At 39.7% G+C, this 13977-nt stretch overlaps 2 protein-coding genes across 2 annotated transcripts in view; both read right to left on the bottom strand.

The window, feature by feature from the left end:
- Nucleotides 1-1090, bottom strand: part of scaf8 (SR-related CTD-associated factor 8) — a 36853-nt gene extending 35763 nt beyond the window's left edge. The window contains exon 1 of the mRNA XM_066719620.1: nucleotides 934-1090. Within this exon, the coding sequence (XP_066575717.1) occupies nucleotides 934-963 (30 nt within the window). The 5' untranslated portion in view covers nucleotides 964-1090. The remainder of the gene's footprint in view (nucleotides 1-933) is intronic.
- A 1028-nt stretch (nucleotides 1091-2118) lies between these two features.
- Nucleotides 2119-13977, bottom strand: part of LOC136765953 (connector enhancer of kinase suppressor of ras 3) — a 64101-nt gene continuing 52242 nt past the window's right edge. The window contains exons 18-25 of the mRNA XM_066719635.1: nucleotides 13023-13195; nucleotides 12322-12395; nucleotides 10305-10376; nucleotides 7648-7706; nucleotides 7348-7436; nucleotides 5473-5830; nucleotides 3621-3817; nucleotides 2119-3235 (exon numbers count right to left, since the gene is read on the bottom strand). Coding sequence (XP_066575732.1) covers nucleotides 3038-3235; nucleotides 3621-3817; nucleotides 5473-5830; nucleotides 7348-7436; nucleotides 7648-7706; nucleotides 10305-10376; nucleotides 12322-12395; nucleotides 13023-13195 — 1220 coding nt within the window. The 3' untranslated portion in view covers nucleotides 2119-3037. The remainder of the gene's footprint in view (nucleotides 3236-3620; nucleotides 3818-5472; nucleotides 5831-7347; nucleotides 7437-7647; nucleotides 7707-10304; nucleotides 10377-12321; nucleotides 12396-13022; nucleotides 13196-13977) is intronic.

The following is a 13977-nucleotide window of genomic DNA, read 5'->3' on the forward strand; positions in this document are numbered from 1 at the left end:
TAGGTTGATAATTACCACAAATACGAGTCCATGTCCTTGCACACCAAACTCGTTTAATTGCATAACAGTCTCGTCTTGCTGGGCCTCCCCCTCCATCATAATAATAATAATAATAATAATATAAACACCGTTCAAAAGTGGTGGATGCAAACCTGAAAATACTGTGCATCTCAATGCATGCCTCTCTATGAAAAATACATACATACACATAATAATCGTTACTGACGCGTGTGCAGATGTGTATTTTGCACAAGGCCCAATCACCCAGGGGTTTGTTTATATTTCTCTATTGAAATTTCAAACCTATTGCTAATACAAAAAAAAACGAGAGAAAGCAATATGAAAATGTAATAATGCCGCCCACTTCGTCTGAGGATGAATCAAAGTCGTAATTACGGGCTTCACGTTCAATTAAACCCGAATACGTATTTGATCCATGTTGTTAAACTGCGGGATTCCCATCTTAACCACTAGGTTTTCTAATAAACTCTTGTTTACGGACTTTTATCATAGATTTGATGTTTTCATATTTTTCAAATATCGGAATCCTGGGTGAATGTAAACCCATTTAACTGTAAGTAACAGTTGGACAATATCCCAGGCTAGCCGGTATTTTGCGGTACTTCTCAGAGACAATACAGCTGTTGATCTAGTCTGTTCAAAATACAACTTTGTATAGGATAGGCACGAATTCATCCCGCAAATAAACCCTTTCAATGTCTAATTGTAGGATCGGGCTGGTAGCGTCAGATTGAAGATGTAAATGAGCCGTTTTTGTGATGGCAGACGCGGATTTCCCAGGGTTTGCGCTGCGGAGAAAAGGATGAGGCCCAGCGCCCAGCGCCCCTCTGCCCTGCGCTGCATCTCAAACTGCAGCTTATAAAGCGACGAGACCGGCCGGCTGGGCTTTGCTGGCGCGGTAAATATACACACCTCGCCGTTAAAAGCCTTGACGGCCTCCATGGTGCCGGATCGTGCGGTGCCGCGCTGGTTTCGGGAAGGACAGTGGCTCTCAGCGCCCGGTCGGCTGCATGCTCCGGAGTCTGTCTGTGAGATGGAGGAGGAAGCCAATATGGCGGCCCGTCGCACTGAGAATAGACCGAGCGCCGAGCCCGCGGTGCCGGAACAGCGGCGCCTAGTGCTGGAGTCGGGCAGTGCAGGCAGCTGCTGCGGGCCGCAGGACAAGGGCGAGCAGAGATTATGCAGCCGGTTACTGTTACAGTTACAGTTACAGTTCACCTTAGTAGGCTGTTTTAGGGGCAAGGTCTAGGCTGTGAATCAGCGTACACTAGGCTATTTCATTTTAAGATCTATACGCCAGTCCTGCTTTTATAGTCACTGTATTCGCAGACCAATACCTGGTTGGAAATGTAGCATGTGATCCATGGGTCAAGTGCAACAGCTATGGGTTTGACCTTGGCAATCTCAAAATCTGCGCTTCAGCAACACAGGAGCACATGCATGTCGAGACAAATACACATTTAGTCCAGATTGTTGCTTATTGCGGACAAGCCTGGATCAAATGACGTGCAGTCTAAGGTCAAAAAAAGTACAGATTACAAGTTGTATTTTACACGCCATCAATGCACATGCATGTACAAATGTAAAAAAACAAAATCCCTTGTGAAGGACATAACCTGTATTTAGAGGAGTATCTGAAACAATGCAGGCTGTTTGTTGTTAATGAAACATTCCAGAACAAGTCAGGACTACTGTGCATGTATGTCTTGTTTACAGCAATAATAACCTTGCACGTTTGCATTTTAGGGTTTTATCAGCAATTGACTCGAAAAGCTGGAACAGAATGTGAATTTAACCTTTTGTTCTCGGGATAATAAAGTGCCAATCACTGTAACCAGCAGCGCCTGAAGATTAGCTGCAGGTTTCACACATGAGGTCTGCATATGTAAGTAGCACACAAACTCAACCCCAGCACACTGGAAAACCTGTTTAAGCAGCATGACTTCTAAACAGTAATCTGTGAAGATTGTGTGTTGATTGCATAAACAAATGAGATTTCCACGCCACAAACACAGCGACCAGCATTCTCACGGGGAGCACTCCATTACTCCACGGGACAGGAGGATTAACCTTAAATATATTTTGGAAATTGAGCCATTTAGAAAGATATTAAAACTTTATTGGTCTTTTTCAACTACAAACTGCTTCACCTTAGGCATGTGCACAAAAAAAAAATACAGAGCAATTACAAAATAGCAAACTACTATACATGTAATCTTTACAGCCACATATGTACAATAAACAAGTATTTACAGTAACAAACATTTACAAAAATTCTAGAAAAACATTTTCCATCATAAAAAAAACACTAGTACAAAAAAGGCATTCAACCCAAAACTGTACTGTCCCCCTAGTTTAAAATCAGCTGTGAATGCATTTCCATTTAACTTGAAAGATATAACTTCTCAAGTACACCAATCTAGGTAGTAGTGCATATTGATATTACAGGATAAAAATACACATATGGAGCAAAACTGTGTATCCGCAGCTGACGAAAGGGAAGAATGAATATCCAACAGATTTGAAGTATAACTACCCACTAAAGCCAGATTTAAGAGATGTTTTCTGGAGTAAAATACTCTTGAAACACCAAAGAAAATGCAAAGTTTCCAAATGGAGTTTCCAGCAGGCATTAAAGGGTTAACAAAATAAACATACATTGCAGTGTCTTTAATACATTTCTACAATCGAGGAAGCAAAGATAAGCTGGAAAATTAGTTTGTATGTATAAAAGTGAAAAATAACTCCGACTGGTGAATAATACCTACATTTAATTAATCTCTTGCCAGTGTCATCTTCGGTAGTGAATCTTCATTTTGTCGAGGGCACCAGGGTAGGAAAGGGATCCACTCACCATTTTCCTGGTGGAAGCTGGAATTTCCAGTAAAATTTACTACCAAAGTCAACAACCAAAATTCACATACTAAAAACGAAGTTGAAGTTTTAGAAGTCAGAACAAAACATGGCCTACTCATAATGTTTTTAGAAATGAGGTTTGTCGGGGACTGTTGTGACCTCAGACGTCCGTCTCGGTAAACGAGTTCGTCTGCTCAGCCTCTGTAGTCTGGTCTTCACTGCCACTCTGAGAAGATGGACGCTGACAGATCTCCTGCAGCAGCAATAGGTTTGCTTCCCTCCATTTCCTGTACCTTTCCACGGTCAGACTGGGGTCTTGCAACACTTGCTCAATGGTCAATAAGTCTGCTTCCTTTGCCTGCATCACAGAAAGTGAGGGAAGAACACAATATTCAGTTTCTTCCTTCTGATAATTGTTTCCTCAAATATTTATTCATGAATCTGTACTAATAGATTAAGCTATTATGGCTCTTTTTAAACTGCAGTGCAAGAGTGCCCTTATCGCTCAACATCTGCCCAAAAAACAGTCGAATATTTAATGGAAAACTGAAAACAGAGGCTATTTGTACAGATCAGACTGTTTTAATGCTGCCATCTAGTGTTTTGTTTTGAAATTATATTAGTAGGGCACACACCCCTGTCTGAATTGGGAGGCATTACAGGTCACAAGCTCTGCTTTGAGGACACACAGGTTGGTTTGTGAAATACACCATAATATTTCACTGCGATATCAGCAGGCCTACCTTTAGAGTGCTCTTCAGAGTCCTGACCAGGTGCAGTTTATCATTGACAACCTGGTTTTTGCAGCGTTTAATGAATGACTTCCTAAAGTCCCTTTTGGTTGACGGTTTGCGTTCGCCAAGTGGAGACAGGCTTGCTTCTTTCAAATGGATATACAGCTTTTCCATTTCGTCAGTCGGGGCTTCCTGGCTTTCCGCAACTGCAAAAGTAAAATATTACAGTTACTCTGGGGATACAGAATGTTACTCAGGCAGTCAAGTAATAGTGGATTGATTATATCCAAGCCAAGACAGTACGTTTTAATGCAAGTTAAATAACATGGTACTTTACACAGATTTGGAATTAAATGCACAATAGTACTGAATGTCTGACTAGGCATATAATCTGTGAGGATTCACCATTTTCTTAAGTAGCTTCATGATGTAGAATTTAAAAGGAAAAAGAAAAAAAGCATTTCAATGCCTGTAAATAATATATTAGAAGGAATCTACAATGTTTCATATTCATTTTGGAGCTGTACTAAAAAATACTGACTAAGCTGCTTAAAAGTTAGGAAAACAAAATTCCAAGTCATTTGGAACTTGCAAACGATAAACAATTCCATCAAATTTGTGAACCTACACCCAAATTCAATTAAAATGCATTCAAAAGAGAGTAGGATTACAGCTTTTTCAAGAAACCAGTACATATAGCATTGTAAAATGTTTATGATGTCATCAGGAAATCAAGTGTCAAGCCTTTAGCCTCATTTGGGATAGGTTTACACTTAAATCATCTCTAAGATAATTATATTGATTTTGGATCCATATTTATATACATTAGCCAAAACCTGACCTACATTCCACATTTAACTTCTGTTGCAGAAGTGCCTGTCCTGAAGTGCTGAACCAGATAGATTTTAGTTAAAACAGTTTGGCACTGTGTGCATTCAGTCACAATTCTCCCAATAATAATATATATGTTTTAAATGGCACCAGCCAACTCCACTGTTTTTATCTCCCCATAATACCATATAAAGAATACCTTCAAACTGAGTGGAAACATGCAGTCAATTATAAAAATGTAAGAAGATCCTATTCTGCTTGCCCTTTGCTTTATATTGCTGGCAAGTGCAATTGACCTTAAAAACATGTGACAGTAGGAAGTGTGGTGTCTCTGAACTTCCCCTCTCCACATTGTGCACATCCCAAAATAGGAAACTGTTGCAAAAGCAGACACGATGTGGATCTGAACTGCCAGTATATTTGTTAAATGCTGAAACAAGTCCAATCCCAGGAAAAAAAATCAGGTCACTGCGGTGGAATGATAAATACAGGCCAAAGGACGCATAGAGAAGAATCCTTTTGTATTGCAAGAAATCTGTTCATAATGTGAATCAGTGCACCCCATATTACCAATTCTATAACTGCAAACTTTATGATATTTGAATCACAAGCCTTGTTAAATAAATGTCTGAATCCAATACAGAAAAGAAGGCTTTGTACATTATTTACAATTCGCCTTTTTTAGATCAACTATAAAGGAGGCATCAAAAAATGCTACAGTGCTTCACAGCCACAGACCTGCGTTTTGGAGTGAATAGCTACATAACTCACATCTTATGTCTAATATCCTGCCAACAACATCTTCTGTGACCACAGTGCTCCTTATCAAGGTTTAATTTATGTTATAAACCAATCACTGCAATGCCCTTGCCAAACAACTGCAAACGTGTCAGAAAACTTAAAAAGGAGAGCCAAGTGGAAAATAAGCATTATAAGACTGAAGATAAGGCTGGTGGCAGTTTCACACAGAAGCTGACTGTTCCTAAAAAGAGTACTCCCGCACAAACTCAGCTGTCCCCGTTCTGCTTACCGTCCTCGGTCGATCCGGTCAAAGGTGAGGCTCTCTCGCTGCTCTTAAGATCCACACGGGATGCAGTGAGGATTTCGGGGTTCAGAGAGTCGCACACAGTGCCCAGAGAGTCCTCCGTTTCAGCTTCGCTGCTGTTGGACAGCGAGTTCAGGGAGTGGACCTGTGCGGAGCAGGTGAGCGTCTCTCCTGTCTCTGATACCGAGCTGTTGACAATGTCCAGCCAGGACTGACGATCCTCCACGCCAGGCTTGGCCAGGGACACAGCCGAGCTCTGCGACGTCATGGTGCTGGCCGGGGAGCAGAGAGAGCTGGGGGCCTCGCTGGGAGGATTGGAGGAGTATGGAGGAGGGAGGGTGCCCTGATTGATTAACAACAAGACAGATGATAGGCATAAGTAGGGTATCTTCAGTTTGCACATCGTTAAAAGAATTAAGATACACTGCCAGTCAAACGTTTTAGAACACCCCCATTTTTCCAGCACAGAAGTGACACTGTATTCCTACAATGCACACATCATTTGGAAGCTTATTCTCTTGGCTACCAGCACGTTTCATTCTCAAATACATCCGATTTACAGTGTTCGTGTCGCCCGCCATCATTCAGAGCCCCGGGGGTAAACGCGCAGTCTGTTCCAGGGGGGACTCATTCAGATGGTCACAGTTCACTCAGTTTCAATCGGATTTTTTTCCAAATAGGCTTATTTTGTTCAGAACAAATAATTTATACTGGATTAATCATTAGTTGATGTTCTATCAAACACTGAAGTTCAGATCCAATTTTGTAAAATTGTTGTGTATTTGTACACTGTAAACAGAGTTTTCCATCTTGACATTTTGAGCTCTCTTCGGGGGTGTGTTGCTTCTACCAAAACGTGGATGGTCTTGATGGTCATAATTGTCAATATTTTCTGAGATTTTGTAGACCGGGGGGCGGGGGGGGGGTTGTATAAAAACCACATTTTTCACATCAGAGAATGCTTCACATCGTCAGAAAGCTGAGAGTCTCAGCTTTCATGGGATACCAACCACTTGGCAAACAACACGACAGTGAAGAGTACACATGGATTAAAGAGAAGCACATGGATTTGGTGCCCAAGGGTACTAGAGGGGTACTTAAGGGGTTACATTTTGTTAAAATGATTCCATGATTTTTTTTTAAATCTCCAAATGTTTATTTGTTCTATGCTTTAATTTTAAGAGTACATTGAGACATTAAACTGTGTACATTTCAATCAAAACTGAATTAAAAATGGGGGTGTTGACCGGTGTATATATTGTTTATTTTTTAATTCTCTTATTTTTGCTGTACTAAATCCATGTACCACATCTAAGTTGCATTCATAAATTCTTTATTTCCATGAGAATGGTAACAGTCACAATAATCTAATGTTAAATATTCACACATTTATATTATAAATATTGCACAGTTTGTAAGTAATCCAGTGATAAAGCTTGGTTATTACACATTTTAAAACTGAGTTTATTTTTCTTAAACTGAAGTGCTACTCAGTGGCTCAACTGTCCAATTTATTTCCCATGTAATGTAATTTTAACAATAAATGTAATTGCACACAAATATCCAGCTTTTTCGAATACAGCATGAATATGTTTAATTCCCTAATAGAATCAACTGTACTTTTCACTTGCATAAACATCTGAACTTCAAGGTAGCAGTTTCAATTCAGTAATGCATGAACCATTGTACCATTTCAACTTTTTTCGCTTACAGAAAATATGCATTTCATTGTATTATATGCTTAAATGCAAATAAATGCAAACGGCAGCATCGATTTGGGCCATTTAAACATTGTAGAACTTGTGTTAGCTCTGAAGCCTAGGCTGGGAGATTTCCTAATGAGTGAAGACACACACTCACCACATCACCCATCATCTGCTCCGAATACGGGGGAGGTGGGGTGTTGGAGACATCTGCTTCTTCATGGTCACTCTCTTCACTCCAACGCTCTGGATTCAAAGTAATACAGGTCTGGTCAGTCCCTTATTACTACTACAGATCAGTCATTTTCAGCATTAATTCAAAACCGTCCGTGCCTTTCAAGATAAAGTCTTTGGAACAAAATACGTATTTATTTAATGTCATTTGCACTCTTTTTGGGGACTTTATATATTTTTTAATAGGGCCCAACATGTGCAATTGTAGGAAAACTGATCTTACCTTCGGTTTTGTCCGACGTTTCATACTGGATTGAAGCCAGTCCGAGTTTATTCAACCATCTGCAACCAAACAGAAACAAGAAGTAAAATAATTTAATGTGTAAAATATATTTTATTTTATCTTATTTCTATAGGACTCTTTCCTCTCCCCTAAAGTATAAGCATCTCACAAGCTTGAGTGCATAGGTTTGTATGCAGGTTATAGGGGGGGAGGGAAGAAAGAAAGCAATAAAAGAGAAAGAAAAAGAGAGAGAAAACATCTAGCAATTCTACAAAGAATATTTAAAAGGTCTATACAGTGAGGGAAAAAAGTATTTGATCCCCTGCTGATTTTGTATGTTTGCCCACTGACAAAGAAATGATCAGTCTATAATTTTAATGGTAGGTGTATTTTAACAGTGAGAGACAGAATAACAGCAAAAAAATCCAGAAAAACGCATTTCAAAAAAGTTATAAATTGATTTGCATGTTAATGAGGGAAATAAGTATTTGACCCCTTCGACTTAGTACTTGGTGGCAAAACCCTTGTTGGCAATCACAGAGGTCAGACGTTTCTTGTAGTTGGCCACCAGGTTTGCACACATCTCAGGAGGGATTTTGTCCCACTCCTCTTTGCAGATCCTCTCCAAGTCATTAAGGTTTCGAGGCTGACATTTGGCAACTCGAACCTTCAGCTCCCTCCACAGATTTTCTATGGGATTAAGGTCTGGAGACTGGCTAGGCCACTCCAGGACCTTAATATGCTTCTTCTTGAGCCACTCCTTTGTTGCCTTGGCTGTGTGTTTTGGGTCATTGTCATGCTGGAATACCCATCCACGACCCATTTTCAATGCCCTGGCTGAGGGAAGGAGGTTCTCACCCAAGATTTGACAGTACATGGCCCCGTCCATCGTCCCTTTGATGCGGTGCAGTTGTCCTGTCCCCTTAGCAGAAAAACACCCCCAAAGCATAATGTTTCCACCTCCATGTTTGACGGTGGGGATGGTGTTTTTGGGGTCATTCCTCCTCCTCCAAACACGGCTAGTTGAGTTGATGCCAAAGAGCTCGATTTTGGTCTCATCTGACCACAACACTTTCACCCAGTTCTCCTCCGAATCATTCAGATGTTCATTGGCAAACTTCAGACGGGCCTGTACATGTGCTTTCTTGAGCAGGGGGACCTTGCGGGCGCTGCAGGATTTCAGTCCTTCACGGCGTAGTGTGTTACCAATTGTTTTCTTGGCGACTATGGTCCCAGCTGCCTTGAGATCATTAACAAGATCCTCCCGTGTAGTTCTGGGCTGATTCCTCACCGTTCTCATGATCATTGAAACTCCACGAGGTGAGATTTTGCATGGAGCCCCAGACCGAGGGAGACTGACAGTTATTTTGTGTTTCTTCCATTTGTGAATAATCGCACCAACTGTTGTCACCTTCTCACCAAGCTGCTTGGCGATGGTCTTGTAGCCCATTCCAGCCTTGTGTAGGTCTACAGTCTTGTCCCTGACATCCTTGGACAGCTCTTTGGTCTTGGCCATGGTGGAGAGTTTGGAATCTGATTGATTGATTGCTTCTGTGGACAGGTGTCTTTTATACAGGTAACGAGCTGAGATTAGGAGCTCTCCCTTTAAGAGAGTGCTCCTAATCTCAGCTCGTTACCTGTATAAAAGACACCTGGGAGCCAGAAATCTTGCTGATTGATAGGGGATCAAATACTTATTTCCCTCATTAACATGCAAATCAATTTATAACTTTTTTGAAATTAAATGAAATTTTTTTGTTGTTATTCTGTCTCTCACTGTTAAAATACACCTACCATTAAAATTATAGACTGATCATTTCTTTGTCAGTGGGCAAACGTACAAAATCAGCAGGGGATCAAATATTTTTTCCCTCACTGTACCTACAAAGAGCGCATACATTTCTATTTAGCCCTTTGATTGTAAAAAGCTGATGGACGAAGCTTCAAACTGTTCATTTCACTAAGATCCAGACCAAATCAAAATTTGAATCATCCTGCAAATAGAAAGTTGTAAACATACTGCCTGATGCTGGGTTTGCATTAGGAAGGAATAACTCCTGTGTCAAACAAAAAGCAATCATTGGGAGCAGTGATTTTTTGACCTGCTGGGGGGTTATAGTTCTGATATGTACCTGGCCTTTATTTGAAAGCCCAATACAAGGAACAGGCAATATTTATTTATTACACTGTATCCAAATACAAAATCGTTTTCAATTTTCTGTTAAACCAGACAATAAGTCTTAAAATGGATCAACCATAATTAACAGTAGTTAATTAAATCTTTACTAAAGGACAAATCTACTTACAAAATTAATGTGCATGTAAGAGTTCTGTTCCTTTATGGATATAAATGTGTGTATATATTATACACACACAGCATGCTTTTATTAAACATAACACTCTCAAATACAGTGGAATTTACTTAATTTGGCCAGCATTTTATTTGTATGTCAAAAACTGCATAATTCAATAAAGCAGGTGTCTGTAAACCTAACTTTAATAAGCAGCAACGTAAATAGATAAAGTATATGGTTTAAGATAGCAATTTCTTCAGATTACCCTTTTATCTCTGTACTATTTGCTGCAGCTCTCATCACTAAGAGTACCAAACACTGTGGTAAACCACAACACATGCGCGGCTGCTGCTCGGCACTTACTTGTTCATCTCCTCTGTGTTTTCAGCAGCAAAGTAGAAAGTCATTATCTGCAGGTGGGTGGCCTTCATCGCACTACACACAAAAACACGGGGACAAGCGAGAAATGCAGCACAACTCAAAGTCAAAGTATTTAACATGAGCATTTAAAAGGAAATAAACTTTTTATCTTATTTACAAGGGTGGACCAGTATTACACAGGAACTCACACTGACCACTAATGCGAAAATGTACCACATTGAGAGGTTGGTGTGTAATTGCGTACCAATCAATTAATAAGCTGTTAAAGAAAGAGCATATGGGACAATTGAAGCCATTTGCCCCCTCCCCTCATGATTTGAGATGTGTAATAAGCAACAGACAAGATTTGGGAATAAAAATTGTGATATCACAAAAATTATGTTTAATTTGTTTCAAGTCTTCAGTACTACAAAATAAGAATTCATTAATATTCATTGGATTCTTATTTCAGTGATATGAACTAAAGCAATGCAACCAAGAGCCGGTTTCATTAAAAAGCGTAGAACCGTTTGTCCTCTAAAGAAACAAAACCGGAATTGACACCAGACTGCGTGAGTCAGACATCTTAAGAAGCTCACATGCGCTTCCTGTGATAAGAGGAAGCTTTACAATTCTGAATGTTTCAAAACCTAGTTTAAATATTTAAGTGATAAAAGAGAAAGCACACATTTTATCAATGTTTATCTTCTCACATATTTCTTATGTACAGCTGGCCTATATAGAATAACATTATAAACAGAACATTTTTGTAGGAAATGTGGATAAAGTAATCTGTAAAATGAATAAATAATAAATGCATAATATTTTACACACACAATCCACAAAGAGAAGCTGTTTACAGCGAGAGAAGATCATAGACTCTGAGGTCTTAAATGAGCAGGTTCAGTGCTCTATCAGAATATGACTTATTGTCTTTAGAATGAAAGTCATGGAAATAAACGGGTTTATTGATAACACCAGGTCTGGCCTTTCCCACATGGGATGCAACTGTGGGCATTTTAGTTTGACCTCTGGAGACCAGATTTGTTTCATGCACAGTAAAATGTTTAAATCAAATTCAGATTCGGTGCTCTCTTCTCTGTAAAATCAAGGGCTCATCTGACACCAGGAAAACACCTGGGTGTATCAATCTTAGCGGCTTAAGTAAGAAGTAAGATCCAGAGGTACAATTTTCAATTCAATTTATTTCAATAGGTGATTTTTGTTTTTGTTAAATGCTGACAATCTCCTTACTTACAAGGAAAATGGATACATAAAAAAGTATCAGATTGTCTGTTATTGTTTTATTTCTACTGGGTCTGGTACTTAGCTATCCACCACACACAACGTATAGTAGAAATGTCGAATTAAAACAATGCTGTCATGTTTTTATGACTGTTCTTTGTAAACTGTGCTACTGACAATGTGGAGTCATCTTATTGTGTAAGAGTCTGTGTAAACCACATTTCTTCTCAAAGTATCCATCAGCAACGCTACAATGAAAACTTCTAAAACCAATCATGTCAATCCAGGAATCCAGGATGGGGGAACAGCTGATTACTGCTGTGACTTCATATGTCTTCCTTACGCTGCCAGTTATGAGTGAAAAGCAGATCTTTTAAGAAAGTCATGAAACACAAATGGCAACCTCCAACCATGGTCAAACCAAAGGATTATCTCCCCTTAATGTGCACACATTCAGATTAGTGTGGTGGTTATGAGAAAATGGAATACACCATTTAATGGAACATGTTCCCCGTCAGCAGACCCCCCCCCACCACCACTCCCCCACCACCCCCTTCAGATAAAGGACTCGTTTGCTCCCGGGTGGTAAACTGGTTTCGTAAATCTGGGGAGAACTTCTCTCACAGGAACAATGTGCTCCCTCAGTGAAATGACTCGGTCCCAAGGTGCATTAACTCTTATCAGGGTTATGGTTTTGCTCAATTTCAGTTTATTAACACATCTAACCACCAGCTGCAGAAAAGATCAGTTCAGGAAAAACAAGTGCAACACTTACTGCTTCTTCTTGCATTCGGAGGCACGGTCTATCATGAAGTCTGTCAGATTGATGTAGCCCTCAGCTTTGTCTGCCTGCAAAACAAACAGGTAAAAATAAAAAAACAGGCACAAGAAATTACTGACAATACAAGATGTTTTGGGGAGAGAGTTATTAAATATTTAGAGGAGTGATGGTCACAACAACAACAACAATAATAATAATAACAATAAATTGATAATAAACACAGTCCACATGAAAAGTATTTTGTAGACCTGTTTTTATTTGTATCATGGTCAGAATCTTTAACTTTTTCTCAATTCTATACCATGATAACTATGAAATCAATGTTTGTTTGTTTTAAACACACACACACACACAACTCTTCAGAAAGACTATGCCAGCTACAGACAGATGTTACTAAATTTGCTACCCAGTGTGCTTCCGATGCATTTGCCAGGAAGCTACATTACATAAGAAGAAAATCGCTAACTGGCGGGAACCAATGTCTATGGAATTTAGGTTATGTTCTGCCATCTCCGTAATACATTTGTTGTGGATAAGCATAAGCAAATAATGTACTATTTTACTTTTTATTTATACCAAAGCTGGGACTTTCTTAAAGACTGAGAGCAGCACGTCATTGTGAAAGAGGCAAGAGCTAAATCTGAACCCAATTGAATAAATTATTAGTTGTGAGAAAGAGGATAATTGTCACTTACCATCTGGTTGGTGTACCAGTAGAGCGAGCTCTTCTTTAGTACGAACCAGAACTTTTTCCATTTAATTCCTAAAAATCCTTTGCCCTCCTTCTTCTTGTACAGCCATCCCTGGCAGTCTACGTGGCCCAGTTCTTTAACCGATATCCTCCTTCGACTCATAGTTGTCACATTACCTGCAGACGGATGACAGAGACCACGGGTTCAATTTCGAGAGCTTAGTGCTAGAAACTCCCCGGTCAGTCGACCTCTGTCCGCCCAACCCATTCAAACTGAACCGAAAAATTTAAAATGAATACAAACATAATATGGGTGCCACCACATGCTCAAAGGGCCAACTAGTGTTCATCACACTAAAAATGTCAGAGACTTCCTCTTCTTAGTTCTACATACTGCACAGTCAGTAAGATTTATAACATATCTGCCAGTTTACATTTTAGACTTCTAAGAAGGTCCAGCCTTCCTCTAACCAGAAGCAGCAATTTTCAAAGTCTGGCAGATTGCTGTAAATATTATAGGAATTACTCTGAGCAAACTTACTTAATCTTACTTTGGTCATTCTGCAGAAATACACGTTTGTGTTTTTTTGCTGCTCAGTAAAATGTACACATGAGTATCATTTACTGCATTTAAAACATGCACTTTAAAGTATCACACACCAAAATCATTTTTAGAATTCAAAACGGTAAATCCTACTTCAGCATTTGCATTTATGGAAAACAGCCCCCCCCCCCCACTCATTCCTCCTCTACGCTAGTTTTAGCCCGTCTCATCTGATCCATACTCTCTCAGATGCTGCTCTCCAGCCCTTTACACACCAATAACTCAATTCAGACACCAGCAAACAAAATGAATACTTGAGCTCATGTAGGTTTGACAAGTCACGTTCAGCTCCCGCAACCCCCTCCCCCGGGACAATTCAATCACTCCATATTATGCATGCCTCTCTCTATTCACA

Source organism: Amia ocellicauda, chromosome 1, assembly GCF_036373705.1.
Source record: "Amia ocellicauda isolate fAmiCal2 chromosome 1, fAmiCal2.hap1, whole genome shotgun sequence".
Classification (NCBI taxonomy): Eukaryota; Metazoa; Chordata; class Actinopteri; order Amiiformes; family Amiidae; genus Amia; species Amia ocellicauda.